General features: G+C 38.1%; 1 protein-coding gene across 2 annotated transcripts; it reads left to right on the top strand.

The window, feature by feature from the left end:
* Window positions 1–2,130: 2,130 nt before the first annotated feature.
* Window positions 2,131–24,073, top strand: LOC127427246 (eomesodermin-like). Of its 2 annotated transcripts, none has more exons than XM_051674722.1 (7): window positions 2,131–2,899; window positions 14,760–14,914; window positions 16,651–16,772; window positions 17,425–17,583; window positions 17,953–18,014; window positions 19,396–20,290; window positions 23,940–24,073. In XM_051674722.1, the coding sequence occupies exons 1-6, from the start codon at window positions 2,361–2,363 to the stop codon at window positions 20,189–20,191; spliced, it is 1,833 nt and encodes a 610-aa protein (XP_051530682.1). In that variant the 5' UTR covers window positions 2,131–2,360; the 3' UTR covers window positions 20,192–20,290; window positions 23,940–24,073. The 2 variants fall into 2 exon arrangements, with proteins under 2 accessions (XP_051530682.1, XP_051530683.1); XM_051674723.1 differs by having other exon boundaries at window positions 19,396–20,248; window positions 23,940–24,072.
* Window positions 24,074–24,085: the final 12 nt, after the last annotated feature.

The following is a 24,085-nucleotide window of genomic DNA, read 5'->3' as shown; positions in this document are numbered from 1 at the left end:
TGTCAATGATAATATCACTGAAATGCTTACATTTATGTGCTACCAATACTATGCTCACAGGAAAAATTATTTATAGGCCTACCCATGCAAAATTAAGCAAAGAACCAAATAATTTGATTGTCATGTGTTATTGCTTCAACAAAAGCCCCACTTTTACATACAGCTGCAAACAGACACTTCTCCAGACTTGTGCAAATACCAAATTTCTCCTCCTACACACCATGATTACAGAACTGCCATCCACCTGTGACTGCACCAGCTAGATGTGAGAATGTGTGGCATACATAGCCGTTGCATAAATGCTTTAAAGACTGCAGGGCACTAAGTCGAGTGTCTAGTGTGCTATGTGTGATTGCTGATACAGTATTTGAGAGCTGCTTGTGCTTCAAAATTGTGTTCTGTAGGGCTGTGGTGAGCTTGCCTGCGGCAGAGCAGCTTAACTAGGACCTAAGAGGTGCTGGTCACCCCCACAAGGCACATGGAGAGGATTCCTGCCTGGCCTGGTGAATGTGTCACGGGGGACAATACGCTATCATCCAGGGTGTCAACATCAATGAGTTCAGTTGGCGACCTTGTGAGTTCACCTTGCTAGGAGAGACACAGGAAGTGGAATTAGAGAAATTACAGTGCGGAGAGGCAATTGTGTCATACCTGCACTGGGGGACACTGATCTGCGTGCGTGCGTGTGTGTGTGTTTGTGTGTGTGTGTGTGTGTGTGTGGGCAGTTTAAGTGGTTTACGAGGACTTTGTTTTAGGTTACAAACTGGTAATTACAAAGGTATTATGCTATAAATGTGGTTTATGATGACATTTCTAGTGTACCCATAATTCAAATCGCTTAACATACTAAACGATGTTTTTTTGAAAATGAAAAAAATGCAGTAAGTTTTCCATGAGGGTTAGGTTTATGGGTAGGGTTAGGGTCAGGGGATAGAATCTATAGTTCGTACAGTATAAAAATAATTATGTCTATGGAGAATCCTCATAATGATAGCTGCACCAACATGTGTATGTGTGTGTGTGTGTGTGTGTGTGTGTGTGTGTGTGTGTGTGTGTGTGTGTGTGTGTTTTATTTAATAATTCACTTTTGCATTTTATTTTTATTAAAAGAACATCATTTTATTGTGTTTTTTTTGTTTTTTTTGTTGTTGTTGTTGTTGTTGTTGTTGTTGTTGTTTTTATGTATAAAAAGTAATGGCCATCAACACAAGACTATAGTTTTCATGTTACAAATGTGACATGTTTAAAGTTTGCAAGCCTTAGACAAATGTCTGTTAGAATCTCTGTTTTATAAAATAATGATGATGGATTTTTAACAATGCATATTTTTTATTAATAGGCCTGTGTAATATTAAAGTCTGACACATTCTTTTTTTAAATTTTCTAGATTACTGAGGCAGTGTGATTACAGTGCATAAACCTTTAATGAGTCGCAGCAGGTGCAACTTTGAACTTTCACGCTGAGCTGAAACATTTTCTTGGACCGATAGAAATCACTGTACTTATTATCTTATGCTGTATAAGTTCATATGCAATACCGCAATAAAGATGCTCCCATAATAACAGACTGAATAAAATCCCGTGCTGTGCTTGATTGAAATTAACCTTGATGAAGATTATGTCAAAACATCCATACGTCTCGGCAAGAAAATAATATCTATTTAAAAGTGGGTGAAAACTACTTAACCTACTTAACTACAGATTATTCATAGCGAACACATACATCTATGTATATCATTTATCTAAAGAATAGGTTAAATAGGTTAAATGCTCCAAAATATCTTAAAACGGACAGTTATATCGTTTTAAAACCATCTATTCATCTTTTAGTTATAGAGTGAGAACACTAAAATTGTTTTGGTTCTAGCTATTTGAATTCATATAGCTGGGCTATATTATCTTAAAGCGCCAAACAAGTTAAGCGTACGCACTCAATGCATAAGCCTATCTATTATAATGATGATGATCAATTCTATTAAGCGAGCGTCAAATAGAGAACTGAAGCCCCTGTAGGGAAGGCCCTGTCCTCGCGTATTAAGCCTATCACGCCCAGTGTGAGTTTAAAGCCCACCTCCGGACCAATTACCACTCGAGATATGGATATATCATAGAGTCTTTTCATGTGTTTAAATCGTCCGATTGCTATATTCAAAATACACAGTGCCAGTGTCTTCAACGTATTGAGATAAATCAAAGGGGAAATACAGAAACGGCGCGCAGTTGCAAATTTTTCCGAAAAAGGACACAGAAGTTTATGTAGAGCTTGTTTGCATTGAGTCTTATGAATTACTATTTTAAATGTTAAAGAACACGGATAGTAAACCTATGACACCGCTAGTGAACTCGGACTGGTGCTGCAGATGGGCGGCATAGGCAGAAATTTTTACCTCAATATGTTGAATGGAACAGACGCGCAAAGTTTCGCTAAAGACGCAGAAATAAACAGCCACCTGCACCGCAACCGGGAGTTACCGGACTTGAAAATGGGCATTCAAGACACGAGGTTTTACTACCAGGACTCGATTCCAAACGGACAGGACAGTTTGTCTTTGCCGTTCCACGCTGAGCACCAGAGTGTCTCTAGCGGACTCGGAGCGCAGACGGGCAGGTTTTACTCACCGGCTCCGCTCGGCAGCTGTCACTTTAACACCCGGAGCGGGACGGGACAGTCTTATGTTGCGACCGGAGCGGATGCGTATTCAACGAACGGTAAAGAAGTTTACCCGGGCAGCGCAGACGGTTACACGGCACCTTTTCAGCACGGGTACCCACGAGCACCGATGTACTCTTTACCTGGTCTACAGGTGTCGGGGAAGACCCAGGTGGTCCTCAACAATTACCCGCTCTGGGCGAAGTTCCACAAATATCAAACAGAGATGATCATAACGAAACAGGGACGGTAAGAAGCCTTAATATACTCCAAATAGCCTACTCTTTATTAGCCTACATGATAGACTGTAAGTTTGTAAGTTGTAGCCGCAAAGATTCAGTGTACATGTTTACAAGTTTTGCGCTTGGTGACAACTGTGGATCAACAACTTGTCACGCCTGTGATTGTAAGAAACTAGTCATTTTGCAATGACATGACCCCCTGCAGCCTGTGTGAATGTCTGTTCCCCATACTTATGATTAACTCACGGTGTCTACGATATACTTAGTGCAGAGTTTTTACGTCAAATGTAATTGAAGTGATGCAGGGGAAAAATCACTTGTGCGCGCGATGAATAAAGCAGCGCGAGCGCAGTGCCAGCCAGGGCACGTGGGCATGAAATCGAGCCTTTGTCGTGTCTTTTAAATTTAGAAGCTTAATTAAAGAGAGAGATGAATACATGGAAAGGCAGGACGGCATTTGATCTGAAATCTTTTTTTTTTTCTTCTTCTTCTTCTTCTTCTTCACAGACCGCGACATGGTTTCAGTTGTTGTCAAAAGTAAACAAATGCTATTGGCAATAATGTCCATTTCTCTCGCAGTAGCCTACCTATGTGGAAGTTGACACAAATCTGTGTGACTGAAATTAACTCATTATTTGAAACAATTTGGACAGGAGTTTTAGAGAAGTGCTGTCATCCACTGAAATGTGGTAGGCTTTTTTAATAAAGATGAAAAATGTTGACGGGACATCATCAAAGTTGATCAGGTTTATGGAATGAGTAATTATTACTAAGAAAACACAATAAGTTGAAATGATTGTTAAGCGTATAAAATGCTTTTGGTCCCTATAAACCTCAGAGAAGAAGGAAAGCGCTTGTGGGGACGTTTAATAGGTCATCGAGCATAAATGTCTTACCACGTCCGTGGTGATTAATCTACAAATATGCGACACTTCCATATCAAAGCATAGGTTTCATACAGTCATTGCACGATAAGCATTTAAAACGTCAACTGACTAAACAAAATGTTGGTTTGATGTTTTAACACTAAAATACTAACCTCTCCTGGCCAAGTTTGATTTCAGTGTTTGTCGCACAATCTTCATTCCATATCAAAACAAATCATGCTGAAAAAAAGGGTTGCATTGAATCAATAATATCTAAACAATTAAAAATTTTGAACAACATATCTAAGCTGACCACACATATTACCAAAAATTATTTCTATTTAAATAAAGAATGAAAACATGAGATATGGGAGTTTTTCTCATTTCATGTGAAAGGTTCAGTATTGTTATTTGCAGGAGACAATTCTTATTTCTTAAAATGTAGTATATATATATATATATATATATATACTACATTTTAAGAAATAAGAATTGTATATATATATATCTATCTATCTATCTATCTATCTATATATATATATATATATATATATATATATATATATATATATATATATATATATATATATATATATATACTACATTTTAAGAAATAAGAAAGTTATAAATGTAATATTGCATTTTAGGCTCTTTGTTTTCACAAAATTAAATGAGTCAAAGTTTGACCTTTGGAAATTTGCCATTGCCAGCTGGAAATGGAAAGGTGGCCAAATGTTTAGAATTCCATGTACTGCTGTACTGTATGCAACACCAAATTAGAGTCTATTATATATAAATCCTGACCCTGATATCACTTTGAAAACTTTGGTTTAATGCTTTACTGTGAAACGTGTCCCAATGCTATGACAGTAATTACTCATCACTCATTTCTGTCTTTATTTTGTAAATACACACTTATACGCACCATATAAAAACTAACGCTACATTTTTACAAATATTTGGGTAGGCCTATTGATATATTTATTTTAATGAATTATTTTTTAGCTTTTGCAGCAAATAGGTCTTTACACTTTAACATGTTCATGCAATTGTGCATTTGTATCATTGCTTGTTAGTGTGTCAGTGTGACAAATGAATGCACATTATTTGATGTGACCATAGCCTACTGGCAGGTGTCTTGAAATCTTTTGCACACTGTGGTCAGCGCAGTTGTAAAAAGTAGTACATTCTGCTTATGAACACATAAACAGCTGCACATGCTTTGCTTTTAATTCATTCAGTTGCAGAAATGAACCAACATGCAGAATTTAATTAAAAGAATGAAAGAAAAAAAAAAAAAAGCATGTGAATGTTGCACATGTAGTATGCAGTTTATTGGCAGAATGTTGTACCTGTTCTTACAACAAGAGTCCATAAGTCATTCATTAATTTACCATTAACCAAAGACTTTATAACTCATAATGTTACACATGCAATTATTTCAAATGTGTTTGAATAACAAAGGCTATTATTTTGGCCACTAAATAGCTTGTATTTATGAGATTATATTGTATTAAATATTTACAGTAATTGTGAAACTTGACTAATATTCTCCACTTGTTATACCAGGAAAACCATACTGAGATCCATGTTTTCATTCAGCATATTTGCAGTAGTGCTATCATGATCCTGATGATTAATGGCTGCATCTGAATCTTTACATTTACTGTTGATATCACTAGCTCATAACAAGTAGTCATATTTTGGCAAACTTTAGCATCAATTTGAGTTTATTTATATAAATTAACTGCCATTTGATGCTTATTATCTCTGTGTTTTTACGTCCTGATACATATGATTTCATGTGCATTACAACAGCAGGGTTATTTTTATTGTTTTTTTGAGAGTTTGAGGTGGTGTTTCTCATTGCCAATGAGTGTCAGAGCTCAGGTAATTCTGCCCAAGACAGGAAGTGGAAAAGTAAGGAGGAGGGGGTGGTGCGCATGGGGGTAAAGTTGGTTGAGCACCACTGAAACTCTGATGGCCATACACATCAGTGGAGGTAGCTTTGAAGTGCAGGAAATGAAGGAAGTCAGTTTCTTCCTCTCTCTTGCTTACTCTCTCTCTCTCTCTCTCTCTCTCTCTCTCTCTTTCTCACTTTTTCTTTGCTCTGTCTCTCCTCTGGTCTGGTACCCTGTGAGCGCACTGAAGCGCATTTCCTCAGAAGTTGAGGTGCAGTCCGAGTCAGGGCTTTGAAATGCACCGTAAGGCCCACAGCCTGAGACGTAAGCCTTTGGCCCTTTTCAAGTCGAACTCTACAACTGGCCCCTAGCCTCACCCCTGCCAACAAGTTTCACAAACTTAAACAGGCATGAGGCCACCATCACCTCTAAACTTAGATTGGTGTAGGTGTGCATTGTCTTTTTTTAATGGCAGTTTAGGAGCCAAATAATGCAACAAGATTGCATTAAATGTTAATAATAACTGGACTGAAATCCACAGAACATCACAGAGAAGGAAAATTAAACTACTGCTGATGGTGTCTTAGATTTATACCTCTGCATGTTCAGTGGCTGATAAATATAAGTGAAGGAAAAACTAAAAAATGTTGGGGGCTATCTAATGTCAAATGCGTCTACACCATATGCCTGAAAACAGGAACTAGTGTCTCTCAACATGTGACAAATGTATTTGGTTGTTGGAAAAAAGTCTGATATTCTTTAATATCTCCTCTGTGGCCTGGGCTATACTCAGGTGCTTGTGTAGGAGATGTGAGTCAGTAGGTTCTTTGTTGGTTCCTACTGTATCAGTTAAATTTTATTGTACGCCACGCTAAGAGGAGTCATGGGTCTCTGCTTTATGTGTAAATAAAACTTGCTCTCTGCTTCAGTGGAGCTTCTCATGTCTCATGAAACACCACAAAAGGTATGACGTTTTCATCAAGTTTAAGTCTAAATCCAAAATAGTCTCATGACAACTCGTAATATTAAGTACGAGAAGATATCGTAGGACTTGGCTCGTACGAAAAGGTATGACTTTGATTCAGAGACCAACTAATTAACAAACAGAATTTCAAATTGATACTATATAGGCATCACATTTTAGCTAGTCACCTATCCAGCACATTATTTTCAGAAAGGAAACATCAGTGAACAAATTTTGTTACTCATTCCATATTTATTCAAGCCATACAAATGACTGTCAAATGTGTCAATATAGACTGATCTCATGGTGAAATTGAAAACAGTAAGATGACTTTTCTTTAGCTAAAATCAGTCTGTGCTTACCGAAATATGAAACACTGCCCCCAGTTGTCAAAGCAGTAAGTGCTGATAGGCATATAGGCACATGTCCATGGAGGGGCATCAAAAGTGAGTTGTGAAGTGAGTTGTTTTCAGCTGTACAGGATGTAATATAGTTAAGAGAAATTCATTTTTTATAAACTGAAACCCCAATCCAAATCTCAAAACTAAACCTAACCATGGGAGGAGTGAAAATGTAATGTTAAAGGGAAAAATGCAACCACCGAATCGCACTCGTCACTGATTATGCAAATGCAATTACTTTCTGGTTTCAACGCAGGATGCGAATCCAGGTCTCCCACACTGCTGACGCAATATGCTTCTGGTCACGTCACAAGGAAAGGTAAACACGTCTAAACCAATGCAAAAATGTCTGATGGGAAAAGGCGCTTGCCAGTAATTCGGCATAAAGTGGCCGATCCCAGGGTACTGGAACTCTCAGAAACAACTTGCCAACATTCCATGTGATTCATGTTGGTCAATAACCTTTAATATGCTTCTCTTTTTTTCTTCTGTGGCACACAAAAGTCATTTTCCTATTAGCATCATTGTGGTGTTTAGGGTTTGGGTAAGGGGTTAGACTTTATGGTTAGGTTTAGGTTTGGGTTAGGGGTTAAATTTTGTAGTAACATCGTTCATTGGTCCATTTATTTTTCTCAGTTGGAGTTAAAAATCATAAATTTTTGTCTGAGCCAACTCATATGATTTCACCATCTCGTACTATTATAATGATTTGTCATGAGTCCAGGTTGCCTAAATCGCTCAAAAGGAGCAGATGAACTCTTAGGAACATTAAAAGACATGTGAACAGATATTTCTTTCTACACAAACTCAACATTATCTCCTCATGGTATAGTGGAATACTGCACAAGTTCAATCCATTCATGTAAGTGCAGCACAGCAGAAAGTTGAGCATTATTAATTTATTGAGACAATCATTTGCCCTCACTTGCCCTCGCTTAAATTGTAGCAATAGGTAAAATAATACAAATGGCCATTTTATAGATTAACACTAATATTTATATATTTATTAATGTTATTGAGGTTGTCCAGGCTTTTAAATTAAAAGCCATCTTTCTCTCTCCTGCACAACTCAAGGTCTCTCTGCCGGTTCTCTGTTATAAAGGCATGGAGATATTTTTGTCTGTTTTAGCTTTGAGCTTTCTTCTTTCTTTTTTCAACTAACAAATCACTTCCTATTTAGCTGTATATGGTAGCATGGAGTATGCACTCTTGCTGCAAAAAGCCAGACCTCAGAAGCAACAAACTGTGTTGCTTGTTGAATTGTCGCTGCTCACTACAGACCAGATTGATCGCTGTGTACATGATTTCCTAAGTGAATCCCAACAATTTGCTGTAATAGAAACAGACACATTGTGTCAGCAGCAGATCAACAGAACAACGTCAAGATCAAAGGGACTGTTTGTTATGAGGGATGTAGCTGTGGTTGCTGGCTGCTCCATTTCAAGCCACTGTTTTTCAGCAGCAGTGCTTCAGGCTCCTTGGTACAGCTATGACAATTCTCTAACATCAGCAATTATACTGTGGTTTCTGAATATAACCACATTCACATAATATCTACAAGAACCGCATAAACATGCCATGCTTACTGTACATTCCAATGTGCTCACGTCACCTTTTGTATTTTGCCTTTACATTTAAAACTTACATAAAACTGTGTAAAAAAAGCCATGGACTGGCATGTTTCAATCACAGAAGATCAAGAGCACATCGGGTGACATAAACTGGACCTTCCTCTCCTGGTGAATCAGTGAATGCGCTCAAGGAAAGAGTCCCTTTCTCAGCTAATATCCAGCCAGTTTGTTTTTCTTTTTCACTCTCTGTTTTTCTTTGTATTGTGTGTGATCACACTAAGCAGTATTTTATGTGCAAAGTGGAAATACATCTACGTATGAAAAAATATACATTCCTTATGAGTACTGAAGAGAGTCCTAGACAGCAGAGGAGGCATTTCTGTTTGGTAACCACCTACTGCCATGTTCATGTCTCCATCACTGAGTCAAGGAGTGGCAGATAAGTTTCCAAAGGTTAACCTCTAACTTTTGTCGTAAACCTTAGCCTCCTACTCATGCAAAACATTCCTTTCAGTGGTGAACCCACTGGTTTCCCCCTCTCCAGGTACTGATTTCTTATAAATGTCTCATTTTAAATAAGTATGACAATTTCTGAGGCTCAGTCAGATGAGGAAAGTGACTGCCACAGACAGTATGGCTATAAGTCAGAAATAGGAGGCAGAGAGCGTAGAATGATACAGAGATGATTCTGGTTTCTGTTTTCACTTATATTGACAACTGATGTGGAAGAAGAAACCCTTCACCTGCTCAGTCTCTTCACCACCACAAGCCTTCACAATGCCAGGGTTCCATCCGAGAATGATGATTGATTACAGCTGCCTGTGGGTGGGCTGGCCATCAACTTGTGTTATGTCGCTCCATAGCAAAGAGTTCCTCCGTACTCTGATCACTCGACATACGTCCTTTACCCTACTTGTAAAGTGAAACTGAACTACAGTTGAAACTGAAATAAAACTGAAAGGCCTCTTAAAGGGATAGTTCACCCCAAAAAATTTATTCTGTCATTATTTACTTCCCCTCATTTTGTTGCAAACCATATGATTTTTTTTCATCTGTGGAATACAAAAAAATGTTTAGCAGAATGTTAGCCTCAGAAGCTATTCAATTTCATTGTATGGAAAAAACATGCAGTGAAAGTAAATGGTGACTGAGGTGGACACTTAGTAACATCTTGCTAATTGATATGTTTCATTGGCAGAGAATGGCTGTCCATAATTATTGTATTTTATCTACTAAAGTGGAATATTCTTTAAAGGAATATTCCGGCTTCAATACATGTTGAGCTCAGTCAACAGCATTTGTGGCATAATGTTGATTATCACAATAATTCATTTCAACTTGTCCCTCCATTTCTTTAAAAAAAGCAAAAATCTGGGTTACAGTAAGGCACTACAATGGAAGTGAATGGGGCCAATCCATAAACGTTAAAATACTCACAGTTTCAAAAGTACAGACACAAGACACAAACAACAAGTGTGTTAATATGTTAGTGTGATAAAATTGTTTACTAATCTTTCCTGTGTAAAGTTATATCCAATTTACAACTTCGTTGCCATGCAGGGGCGTCGCTAGACTTCAGTGTCATCCGGGGCTTAGCCCACAGGCCATATTATAATATAAAAATAAAAAGAATCCTTCCTTCCATGACTTAAAAAATGACCACCCTACCTGTCAAATAATGATTATATTAAGCGCAACACTGACACCGGTTCAAAACTTTATATAAGCAAATGTCAGGCGCACAATTAACGGATCAAACACAATTTAATTTAAATTGCGGATGATCAAAGCGAGAATTACAACTTGTTGGCTCATTGTTCATTGTGCAGAAACGCTAACAATAAAATCAAGTAATTTAACAATTTAAATTTGTAATTGTCATTTAACATAATATTTTGAGAATAAAGAAAAAATAACAAGAATAAAGTCGAAGCATTATGAGTTTAAAGTGGTAATATTTTGAGAATATATCGAAAGGAAAGTAACATCAAAGTTATGTGGTGGACAACAGCATAGTGGAGCATCTGGGTCTTTACATACAACACCACTAACCAGGGAGATAACTTGGCTATGCTACTGAGCTGAATTTGTGGGAAGTTTTTGCAAGCTGTCTGTTAATGAATGAGGTGTGCATTAGTAAAGGAGTTTTCAACATGTGGGCGCCTGTCAAGGGAGGCGCGAGATATAGGCTCAAACTCAAGTGGAGCGAAAAATAATTGGAACTGCTGTGAATTAGTCCATAATTCAGTCCATATCAAGATATTGTATGTGGTAACATCCCCTCAGTTACATTATTGTTTAGAGAGGAAAACCCAATAACAACGTAGAGCGGGTCTGCGCAAATCTGTCTGGTTATTTTTTTGAAGAGGGGGGGGGATTTTTCCCCTTTTTCTCCCAGTTTGGAATGCCCAATTCCCAATGTGATTTTAAGTCCTCGTGGTTGCTCAGTGATTCGCCTCAGTCCAGGTGGTAGAGGATGAATCCCAGTTGCCTCCGCGGCTGAGACTGTCAACTCGCGCATCTTATCACATGGCTTGTTGAGCGCGTTGCCACGGAGACATAGCACATGTGGAGGTTTCACGCCATCCACTGCAGCAACCATGCTCAACTCACCACGTGCCCCACCGAGAACGTACCACATTATAGCGACCATGAGGAGTAAATACAATTTTCAACATAACCGCTGCAGTGTCCGGATACTAATAACTCTGTACTGATGAGCCAAAAGACCAAGGATTTCTTTATTGCATTAATCCTATCCTAAAGTATGATTTAACTATGTCCTCCACATCCATCTCTTGCAATAATGAAGCTGCTGGCTCGGCGTCAGTTCTATCGTTGTGATAATGACGCTCTGTTTAGCCTAATATATAATTTTTTTCTCTGATATTTCTACTTTATTCTCACAATGCTATGACTTTATTCTAATAATTTTGACTTTATTCTCATCCAAAATTTAATATCATAATGCTACGACTTTATTCTCAAACTATTACAACTTTAATCTCATAATGCTACAACTTTATTCTCGTCATTTTTACTTTATTCGCAAAATATTATGACTTATCAAAATCTTAATTTGTAATTATTGTTATATAACGAGGCAATAAAATGTCATCGTGGGATCACTGAGTAAACGCATCTCGAAACATGATTCCAGGTTGTTTCTAACAAAGCAAAGTTTCAGCACTTATAAACTTATAAGCTTCAGATTTCTGCATTTAAACACTCCACAAATTGGCCTCATTTACTTCCATTATAAGTGCCTTAACTTAAATTTAGAAGAATATTTCAGCTCTGTAGATCCATACAATGCAAGTGAATGTGTGCCAAAAATCTGAAGCTCCAAACTCCACATATAGGCAACATAAAAGTACACCAGATGACTCTGGTGGTTAAATCCATATCTTCTGAAGTGATATGATAGTTGTGGGTGAGAAACAGATCAATATTTAAGTCCTTTTTCCTTCACTTTCACTTTCTCCTTCTGTTTTTGGTGATTCACATTCTTTGTGCATATCTCTTTTTTTTTTTTTTTTTTTTTATTTATTTATCACACATTATACATTTGCACATATACATTTTTTTTTTTTTTTTCCCCCACATATCCCATCTAAGCTGGGGTCAGAGTGCTGAGCCACCACTGCCCCTATTTTTGCATATCCCAGCCAAGCTAGGGTCAGAGTGCAGGGTCAGCCATGATACGGCGCCCCTGGAGCAGATGGGGTCAAGGGCCTTGCTCAAGGGCCCAACGGTGGCATCGTGGCGGTGTTGGGGCTTGAACCCAGAGCCTTAACCGCCAAGCCACCACTGCCCCCTACTGGGCAGGGAGGAGAATTTATGATTAAAAATTACATTTCATTTTTGGGTGAACTATCCCTTTTTGGGTGAACTATACATTTAACTCCTGAAATATTTCTTTAAATGAAAATTTACTTTTACAGAATATACAAAAAGTCAACTTGCTTTTTATGCTCTTCACAAGTGGAAAAAAAAAGGTGTACAGTTTCATTCCGCCAGACCACAAGCACAGGGGGGATAGCTGGATAGAGAGTGAGAGATTTTTAATATACATACTCATAACCTAAATCCATTCTGGGCCATATACAAATTATTTGGTGTGCATCCAATTCATGGAATTGATATGATGCAGACACAGATATGACCAGACAACTGCGCTTGAGTTTCACGTGACATGAGCATCCAACTGAGGGCCTAGGAAGTGTGTAAGCTTGAGCAGCAGAGCCTACAACTGCAGAATCTATTGAATGAGTGGCGGCCGTGTGTTGATAGCTCTGACTGTGCTTATAGACATCATATCTGAAGTATATTAGTGAGACTGAAAGCATCATAGTTTTGGGTGAGGTTGAATTAAGCCAGCATGGCTGATGTCAGATGCACTGTTGTTTTTTCAAGTCTGTTTGAGCCTAGCAAAGAGAATAGAATGAAGAGCATTTATTCTTTTTTTAATACAGTATGACTGCAGAGTAAAAAAAAAAAAAAAAGACTGACGTTTCTAGCATAACATTTTTTGGGAAAAATACTTAGAGGCAACACTGTGCAACAATGGAAAGAAATTATTTTTTATTCATTTAAATACTTGCAAAAAGTATATACTTTAAAACGTATATAACTTAGCAATGGATAATAAAAATATTTTTTATTAAACTAAACATTACCGTAACAGATTTACAGTAACTATTAACTACTATATGACAAAATATAATCGAATTGGCCCTAGCTTAATATTCCACTTAAATTGTACTTAAAATGTAAACTACTTACTATTAAAAAAAGATCTAAAAAGAAGATAGATACTTTAATAAAGGATAATATAAAAAGAAATCAGAATAAAAAAACACATGAAAACTGCAGAGATAACTTCTCTCCAATGACTGAATCCATATCCACCACATCCATATCTATTTCACATTGATACACAATGTTGCAGTTTGTCCTCTACATTGTGCAACATGTCAGGATTTTTTTTGTTTTTTTTTTTTGTTTTTTTTACCGCCAGGATACATAGTGGCAAGGAACATTTTTTTATTGGTTTACTCAGTCATCCCTTCATAATTATCCATTATACTGTGATCTTACAGTATATGCATCATGTGCTTGCAAAGTGAAGAAAAGGTGTTTGTTACACTGAGGCAACACTGCAATAGAGGGTCAACCTAACAGTTTATATTATCAGTGAGATAGTAAATGTGTATTATATCACAAGTGCTGCCAAGGTAAAAAGGGACATGAAAACAAAGAAAAAAAATGGAATATTGGGTTTGTTTAGACTAACATACCTTGCAATAAATTGCATGTTTCTGGGTTTGTATAGCTAAATTGTGAGCTAACGGCACTACCTTGGGACACACTGACTTCCCAGTTACCTCTTCTCCATCATTGCCCCCGTGATCAAAATCTGTCCAGCAAGGAAATCTACAGCAATCAAGCATCTCCTGACATCTTTTATTAATAGTCATATTAAAGATTCACAGACAGCCTGCTCTCCACTGCCCTCTCTATCAAAATCTCTGTGCCCACATAATTATTACTACTGAATATCCCATCCACATATACAGTATACAGAATAAGCGCATTCAGACAAACAAAGTATCTCAAAAGAAGTCATAAAAGTTAACAGAGTCTTAAAAGCACATAATAATTTTTGCATACAAGTATATGAAACAAGCGTTTCAGCTGGTTATAGAACATATTTTTACTTGCCTCTAAATTGATGCTTACAAACATAAGTATTTGAACATTTTCCATTGTGATTATTATCATGTGGTATGTCGAGGACGTGACAAGTATGGTCATTATTTTTCAGTTTATTATAGCTTTTTGTTTCACAAATAAATATTTAAAAAAAAAACCTTTGTGTTTTGTTTAAAATTCTATTAGATAATTGAATATTAATCTTACTGAGCTAGTGGCACCAAATGACAATTTAGGTTGTGCTGGATGAAGCTCTATAATTTGTGCTGCAAAATTTACTTAAATATTCCTTTAAAAAAGTTAATCCCTCCTTAAAATCATTGTATAGTTTGCACACTGCAACCTATGAATAAAGTATTTACATCTTGACCTATACCGATATTTTCTTGTAATTACATTATATCGTTCCTCTGTAATCTCACTGTGTTTTATGATCTATCTTTTCACAGGAGGATGTTCCCTTTCCTCAGCTTTAACATCAGCTCACTGGACCCCGCGGCTCATTATAACATATATGTGGACGTGGTTCTTGCTGACCAGCACCACTGGAGGTATCAAGGCGGCAAATGGGTTCAGTGTGGCAAGGCAGAAGGCAACATGCCAGGTACTTTCTTTCTGCCGTTTATCTACACTTAAAGGAATATTTCACCCAAAAATTAAAATTCTCTCATCATTTACTCACCCTCATGCCATCCCAGATGTGTATGACCTACTTTCTTCCTGCAGAACACAAATAAATATTTTTAAAATAATTTTTCAGCTCTGCTGATCCTCACCAGAGGCGCAAAAACTATATATGCAAGGTATGCAACGCATAGGGGCGCCATGTAAAGGGGGGGGGGCGGCCTGCGGCTCACTAAAGGGGGCGCAATCGACATCCTCCACCCCTCCAACACCCCAACCCCCCCAAACTCGACAGATACATGGGCCGCAAAATTTAGTTACACATACCTGCTCAAAAATGGGTTGTTGTGCCCCTGGTCCTCACAATGAAAGTGAATGGTGACCAGAACTCAGAAGGTCCAATATGATAGGTGTGGTTGAGAGACAGATCAATATTCAAGTCCTTTTTACTATAAATTTACACTTTCACTTCTACATTCTGGTGTGGAAGTGACTCACTTTCACATTCAGCCACCTACTTGTTGGGGCTGGTCAAAAGTGGAGATTTATAGTAAAAAAAAAAAAAAAAAAAAAAAAAAAAGGACTAAAATATTGATCTGGAGTCTTATGGATTACTTTTATGCTGCCTTTGTCCTTTTTGGACCTTCAGAGTTCTGGTCACCATTCACTTGCATTGTGAGGACCAACAGAGCTGAAATATTCTTTTAAAAATCTTTGGATTCTGCAGAAGAAAGAAAGTTATACACATCTGGGATGGCATGAGGATGAGTAAATGATAAGAGAATTTTAATTTTTTGGTGAACTATCCCTTTAAGCTATCTACAAACAAGATAAATGTCTTTATCTGCATTGTGGTTTTCACAGTATGAGTGTTTTTTGAGCAGTGTAGAAAACTTCACGTCCCCAGAGCTCTGTCTTTTTGTGGCCAGAAGTGCATGAGTGTTTCTGATACCACTGTACGCCACAATCAGAGGAACTTAAGTGTGCGGCCCACCACAATAGCTCTGCACTGCAACTCCTCTTTAAGGGTGACTGCATGTGAAACGGTTGACATTGCACTCTTAACTGACTCGTTCCAAGCAATTTCCAAGAACAAATGTTCAAGTTGGAAATACATTCATACTTCATTCTTTCCTTTTGTCTTTCTTTACCTGAGATCAAAATACTATGGTTTGATTCCAAGGGAACTCACATACTGACAAAATGTATACATGATTGAATGCATTGTGTGATAGGGACCAAGCAGTCACAAGGGGAATCACACCGGAGAGAAGGGCACTCCAAATGGATGTTTAATCCATCAGAGGTGCAAAATGTGCAAATAATTTGAGTTTAAAAGCAATAATAATTTTTTTTTTTTTTTTAAAACAGTTTAAAAACTAGACCTGTTTCAGGTACTAGAACAATACCTTCTCCCCTCCCTAAACTATAGACCAGAGTTCCGTTGCACTCAAGCAGTGCTAGCAACCTTGTCCCAAGTGCTCCAAACACTTGTTGTCCATCATGTCTTTCCCCCTAGTGGCACTTGGCTTAAATACAAATTTTTCCTGAGCATACCATTATTTTAAATAAAATTAACCACCGAACAAATATAAAAAATACATTAATATTTAAGTTTCTTTCAGTACGGGTTTCTTTCTTGTGATTTATTATGTCAGTTTGCATTACATTGCAGATGTACTTCAGTTTTGTATTTTGTTTTTTGTCTTTTTATAGGAAACAGAATGTATATGCACCCAGACTCTCCGAATACTGGGAATCACTGGATGAGGCAGGAAGTTTCCTTTGGCAAATTGAAACTCACCAATAATAAAGGCAGCTCAAACAATGTAGCACAGGTAGTGACTGTGTTCTTAGTAAATTGATTTTAGTAAGTCTTACTAAAAGGTGTTTATAAAATAAAAGACATGCATACTGTACACACACACACACACACACACACACACACAGTATATACATGGCTACACACATACAGTATATATGTAAATTTGGTCAATGTATCATTTCATAACAGCTAAGCGTTGATATATATTTGAGATCAGAAGTTTACACACCCCATGCAGAATCTAAAAGATGTTTATCACTGTAAAAAAATTAATAATAATAATAATAATAATAATAAGAGGGATAATAAAAATTGCATTTTGTTAAATGAATCTATTTTAATAACAGATATTTACATATACTCCACAAGACAAAATAATAACTGGATTTACTCACATTCACTTTTTAAAAAATAATCTCTTATATTTGTATAAATTCTGCATTTAGATTGGTGGAATATTCATTTTTTTAGTTATGCTCAACTCTCTATAAAAAAAGATTATTATTATTTTATTTTTAAATCCTCATCAAGTATTGAAGAACAACTGGAAGAATCATATTGGTCAAAGGTTGTGGGGACCCTGAGGCTATATTTAGCCTCCATCTGTAATGCCATAACATATCATCATCTCTTTCTCTCTGACATTTGCATTGTCTGTTATACAGATGATAGTGCTACAGTCACTCCATAAATACCAACCACGTCTACTCATCGTGGAAGTAAAGGAGGATGGAACGGAGGATCCCTTCCTTACCTCTAAAACTCAGACGTTTGTCTTTCCTGAGACTCAGTTCATCGCCGTCACTGCCTACCAGAACGCAGATGTGAGTCATTGTGATATCATTTGAACGCAACATGCCATGGGTTTATTTCCTTATTAATTACAACTACCACAGCTACTGCTCACAGCAAACAGAGGGGCATGTCATCACAGTGTGGAATGAACTAGACAAGTGTGTTTTGAGTGGTGTTGTGTCTGCTCTTTGAATCTGTGATGTTTTGTAAAGAGCTTTGGGTTTGCTAGAGCTTTAGATAATTTGTGAATTATTTCTTAATGATTTTGTTCTCGCTGTCTCCCTTTCTGACTCTCCATTCTGTGTCCATGTGGCATTACATCTGTCTCTCTTTCTCTCTCTCTCTCCCTCTTTGCCCTGCCCTCTCTCCAACCCCTTCCCCTGCCACTTCTTTCACAGATCACTCAGCTGAAAATAGATCACAACCCTTTCGCTAAAGGTTTCCGGGACAGTTATGACACGTAAGTAAGCCTGGAGTGAATTAAATAAAGTAAAAGTTGTCTCTCAGGAGCACTACTTGTGATTTAACAATCTTGCATAATGAAAATTTTAGCAGAAGCGTTCATTTTTAAAGGGGTCATGAAATAGACAAACATTTTCATTGATATTTAGACATATAAGAGGTAACTGTACTATAAAAACATACTGTAAACTTCAGAACTCAAAACTTCCTCCCCAGTCTAAAAAGAGCATTTATAGATCCCACACTGCTGAAACATCTTATTTTGAAAATTGTGTGTTCGTGACGTCACGAGATATTGAGACTGTTGTATTTACATGCCCCACAACATGTGTCATCGCACCCTTGGCCCACCCACTGGCGTTCATTTTGTATCGTAAACAGATAGGGAGAGAGACAGACCTAGTGTGACTAACTATTTCTGAACATCAAACGAGACCCATCTGGACTATTTTGAAGTTTTTTGTGCAGATAACATACATTACACAGACGTCTTTGACATTGTCATGTTTATCGTGCCACTTTTAAAAGATGCAGTGTCAAGTTACAATTCAGAAAAGGAGATGCCATTCAGTTTCATTCAGCTGCTCTGCTTGCTGCGCCCATCTGCACTATTTTTATTTGTTGGTGTATGTAAACAAGCACTAGCTGGACATCTTTGACCATTTGGATATGTTTCTGGCGATCTGCGCCTCAGTGCTCCTACGTTTGTGCGTCTTGTTCATCGTGCTATGGACTGCATATGTGCGAACATCAGCATGGACTGCTTGTGCACCAGTCATAATACGATTCAAGCATTTCAAAGGAAATGTTACTGAAGAATGGGGCAGTTAAAAACAATTGGACTTGACAGCAAAATCGTGAGTAAACGGTTTCATTCATGAATATTTCATATGTCGTGAACAGTTTAATATATTTGGATGCAATGTGTTGGATGTGCGTTATGTGTAAAACCTGAAATTAAGTTTTAGAATGTTGTGGAGAGCTTGTTTATTCTCTTCTGATTGAGTTTCAAATATGGCTGAATTTGAGGGGCTGCACGATGTTAGCCAATCAGAACAGTGGGCATTTACACTGAAGTTTAAAGGAGACACTGTGGCCAAAACAGAGCATTTCAGAGAGCCAGAAACAGGGTGAAAATGATTATTTATTATTAAACTATGACAGTTTTGGTGCAAAACACTTTACTGACATTATCAGTGGACTTCAGGGAATATAATTATTTAAAAGAAAAATCATTTTATGACCCCTTTAATGTAAAACTTCAGATTTGTAGTGCATAATCAACAAAGCAAAAACTGTATTCCTGAGCCATATTTATATTATTAAGAAAGGGATTTGTCAGAAAATGTAGATTTTTGACCCTAGGTTTTCCCATGCAGGCTGTACGCGCCAACCGACTCAGACCGCCTCACGCCTTCCCCAGTCGAAGGCCAGCAGCTCTTGCCAGGTAGTTGTTACCCTCATCAGCCCTACCTGTCTGATCAGTACATGAGCCACCTGCCTCAGAGTAGGTTCTATGGTCGCGAGCCCGTCAGCATGGCCCAGCAGTGCCCCAAAGATCCTGCTGCCAGCCCTCACAGCCGCTGGTACCTGCCCAGCCAGCAGGGGGTACCACCCAACCGCCTCGACTTTAACACGTACGAGAGCGAATACGTTTCCAACAGTCTCTACAAGCCTTTTCCGCTTCAGACATCCCCCCATCACCCGCTGAGCTACTACTCTGAAAGCCCCTTCGCCCCTGGGCCAGTGTCTGGGGCCAGCCCAGGACCATGGAGCTCGGGAAGGCCCTCACCACAATACCTTAATCATCCCCACCATGGTAAACCCGGGTCCAGCCTGAGCTGGTTCCGAACCGTCTCCTCCCCAGCCACGTCCTCCTCTCCCTCAGCGACAAGCTCGCGGTTCCATGCTTCCCCGTCATTCCTGGAGCCCCAGCGCCAGCCACTGCTCCAGGACAAGTCCAAAGAGTCTGGGGAGGACCCCTGGATAGAAGCCCCCTCGGTCAAATCAGTGGACTCAGCTGACTCAGGTTTGTTTGAGGGAGGAGAGAGCAAGAAGAGGCGGGTGTCACCTTACACGTCCAGCACTGAAAATTCCCCTCCCAACCGCAGCACAGAGGCTTGTGAAAAGGACAATTGCAGTGATGCAGGCTACTATGGCTTCTACACCCACTGAAGACCAGTCTTTCACCCATAATCTTGCACTGTCTGTCTGCTTGACCAAAACACAGAGGTGAAGCTTTCTGTGATAGTAGCTAGGGGACAGGAGGGGCAAGTAAGAACACATAACCCTATCCTGTTCTGTATACAATGCCAGACAGAGCAATGCACTCAAGCCCCTTTTCCACAGAAAGGCTGCCGGTGCTAATGCTGCAGTCACTGTCCATTCTAGAATTATACTATTCATTTCCACTGTGAAAAAAGTTGGTTCTGAGCAAGAAAAAAATAGCCCCTAAAACTTGCTGGCCTCGAAACAGGAACCGCTAACATAAGAGGTGGGGGAGAATGTTTAAAGCAAAGCAAAGCAAAACTAGTTTGCGCAAACTAGATCGCTTGTAACAAACAGTTATAATCAACAAAGTTTTCTACAAGGAAATGCTCAAGGAAATGGAAAAGGAAAAAAGGAAATGTCCAATGCAGCGTGGCAACACATTTTCACACAATAATAAATTAAGGGAATTATTAATAAATCAGTTTCGTCTTAAATAAATGTTAATTTATTCATTGTAATGTTATAGCATAAAGATATGAACTGGGTCTCCATCCACAAATTTCTATGCAAATTTTAGGATAATACATAAAATAATGCTGGATGCAAACACCAAAATGCAAATAAAATTTCCAAAATGCACACAAACAACTTATCCGCTCACTTGAGGTGGATAAGTTCTTTATTCAAAAAGAAGACATGCGCATAAACTACGATTAAAAACACATTTCCCAAAATTATTACTATAGATCAGTGTTTCCAACCACTGTGCCATTTAAGACTGTCAGGTGTGTCGTGAAAAATTATAAAATTCCACAAAATAAATAAATACATAAATTAAAAATTACAATTTATTCGCTGTGGCATTGCAAGAATTAATTTGCGAGAACAAATCTACAAATTAGAAAAGACACAAATTTGTTTTTTCATTACCCAATTAGCGATCTTGCCATCTCTGACCTCATTATACAGCGTACCTACTTGACTTGCATTTTTTGCATAGCCGAATTTCAAATATTACGAGTAAACATGCTACTTAGACAGAAAACATGGACAAGTTCTTGAAAAGGAAAAATATTGACTATGATTATGTGGGATTTTTTTTTTTTTTTTCTTAAAAAGTGTGCCATGCAGAAAAAGTTTGGGAAACACTTCTATAGAGTTTATAGAGGAAAACGGATCATGTGACTTTGCCTCAACAAGCCATGTGAACACATAATTCGCTCAGAGAACATCAGTATCATCTCAAATAATGCTATGGTTGTTCTGAAAAGCCAGGTTAAAAAATGATTTTATGGCTAATATGACCTTTCAGGACTATGGCTACTTGGCTACTATTACCTACCATGCTTTCGCTCCTAAACTTAAGGCATCTGCCACTGAAAGCTAGCAAACATTACGTTTGTTAGAGCATTTTGTCTGCACTCTCTTAACCACATTGGATAGAAATGCTTCTTTTTTGCAAACTGTTTTTGCAATATTCCAATTTTCCACATCAATTAAATTCATAACTTGGATGGAAACATGACTATTGTTATAAAGGCGCTGAATCAAATTACTTTGAATGTTGAAATGTTTTCAAAACACTCGTAAACAAAGACCACGATATGACATGTTTATACATGGGTAGGTTATGTAGTAAAGTAGTCTTCTGTGGCATCGTTCGGCTCTCAGCTCTCAGACAGATTGCTGCAAATCCCCTGGAGTAAGCTCCAGCATGAGAACCAGCACCATTTCTTTGGAAAAGGGGGTTCAGTCTGCTATGTGTTAGGTGGCTCCTCTGTGCTTTGTGTTCCCTCTGTTAGTTGTTTGGGGGTAAGGTCATGTGGAGGTGTTCTGAATGTCAGACAAAGTGAGGTGGTCTCAAGAGCCAAGACAATGTGACTGCACTCAAACACTGGCCTGGAGACACACAGACCCAGACAGACAGACCTGTGTGGCTTCAGTCGCTTTAGCAGCTGAAGATTTCACAGCACACCTGCTGACACTCCCCCAAAGAAACTGTTTTGTCCCCCTTGTCAGATCCAGACATGGAAAACACCTCACAAAACCCACACACAACTCTTTCTCAAGTACTTACCTAGAAAAATACACACACGCACAAACACGTACTTCTTCACATTTTCATCTGTACTTAAAAAATCTGAAGGGGTATTAATGGGCTATAAATGGCACAGAATCGATGTGTTGTTGCAAAAGGAGCTGTTAGGCAGAATGGCAGCCTCAGTTACCATTCACTTTCACTGTATGGAAAAAAGATGCAATGAAAATGAATGGGTACTGAGGCTGTAATTCTGCCTAACATCTCCTTTTGGATTCCACGGAAGAAGGAAAAATCATACAGAATTTTAAATTTTGTGTGAACTACCCCTTTAAGTGTTGTCAGGTTCTAAAGCATAATCGGTGTAAAATCATTCATGTAAACACACACTATGTATTTGGAAGTAAGTTTTCATTACAGTAGAAGCCCACATTCCTGTTTCCAGTCAATCCCAAAATGCACCCCGGCAGGGAGCACAATCAATAAGCACATTAAAGCCCAGGCCACTCAGACAACACATGCTGGAAATAAAATAGCCACAGTGTCCAACAGAGACTGGCTCTACACACCAGCTGGGATTCCATCTTTTAATAAACAGACATAATATGGTTGATAGAATGAGTTAGATTATATATGCTTATGATGAAATACTTAATCTTATGGTTCCTTTTCCTGTATGCACAAAGACAGAAATTGCACAGCATGTCATAAGAGATATAGAAACAAAAACAGACACAAAGAGAAAGAGAGTTAAATGTCAATAAGTCAAAGAGGACAATAGCGTGCAGACTAACGGTCCTGCTTTGTTATATATATATATATATATATATATATATATGTGTGTGTAATATGTTCCATCATTTTAAATCACACTGTCACAAACACATTTTGAGTGTTGTGCACTAATGCAAAAAAGACAGTTTTAACAATTTAAATAATTAGTTCTAAGCAATGTAATAATTCTATCATTAGATAGCTATAATTTTAGAAAGCTGTCCTTTTATGTTAGGGCAAATGTGGGTCAAAGTCACTCAGTATGATGGAGCGGATCACATATATAGTTTACAAAATTCCACTATGTACGACTCACCCTGATTGTTCCTTAACAACCAGATAAAGGGTGTAAAGGGATAGTTCACCCAAAAATGCAAATTCTGTCATCATTTACTCACCCTTATCATGTTCCAAACTTTTCCATGCAACACAAAATGAGATGTTAGGCAGGATGTTAGCCTCAGTCACCACTCTTTTTCATTTTATGTAAAAAATGATGCAATGAAAGTGAATGGTGTCTGAGGCTAACATCATGCCTTACAGTACATCTACTTTTGTGTTCCATTGAAGAAAAAGTAATATGGGTTTGGAGCAACATGAGGATGAGTAAATGATGGCAGAATTAAAAATTGTGGGTGAATGATACCTTTAAAATGCAAAATTTCGGACCAATTAGAGAACTTTGTGTTGCAGGAGAATCATTCTTTGACAATATCCCTAAAGTTTCAAAGCGTCACAATTTCATTTTCAAACTGTAGAAAAGTAAAACTGGACATGTATGAGCCCAATTGCTTTAGGCAGAGTCTTGCAATCCTCAGGTCTCCATTGAAGTCAAAGAGTTAGGATAAATGCACGAGTGTCAATCTGATGACCTGTAACAGGCCATACTTTAACCAACAGCATAATGTCTGGAGGCATCGCACATGACAGTATGCAGACAGACAGGGTGGAAAAATGGACACCTGGCAGGGGCTTCAGACTGACTACACATCATCTTTATTCATACAACAGAGTAACATGCAGACAGCCCACACAAAGACGTCAAT

Source organism: Myxocyprinus asiaticus, chromosome 36 (assembly GCF_019703515.2).
Source record: "Myxocyprinus asiaticus isolate MX2 ecotype Aquarium Trade chromosome 36, UBuf_Myxa_2, whole genome shotgun sequence".
Taxonomy (NCBI): domain Eukaryota; kingdom Metazoa; phylum Chordata; class Actinopteri; order Cypriniformes; family Catostomidae; genus Myxocyprinus; species Myxocyprinus asiaticus.
The sequence above is the reverse complement of the archived record's forward strand: the minus strand, read 5'-3'. Positions and strand labels throughout refer to the sequence as shown.

What these genes read in the sequence shown, in the direction of transcription:
- LOC127427246 (XM_051674722.1), top strand. Translation starts at nt 2,361, where the DNA reads ATGGGCGGCATAGGCAGAAATTTTTACCTCAATATGTTGAATGGAACA. An exon ending in GGCAGAAGGCAACATGCCAG is followed by an intron (nt 14,915 to 16,650) that starts GTACTTTCTTTC and finishes GTCTTTTTATAG; the next exon opens with GAAACAGAATGTATATGCAC. An exon ending in CTGCCTACCAGAACGCAGAT is followed by an intron (nt 17,584 to 17,952) that starts GTGAGTCATTGT and finishes CTTCTTTCACAG; the next exon opens with ATCACTCAGCTGAAAATAGA.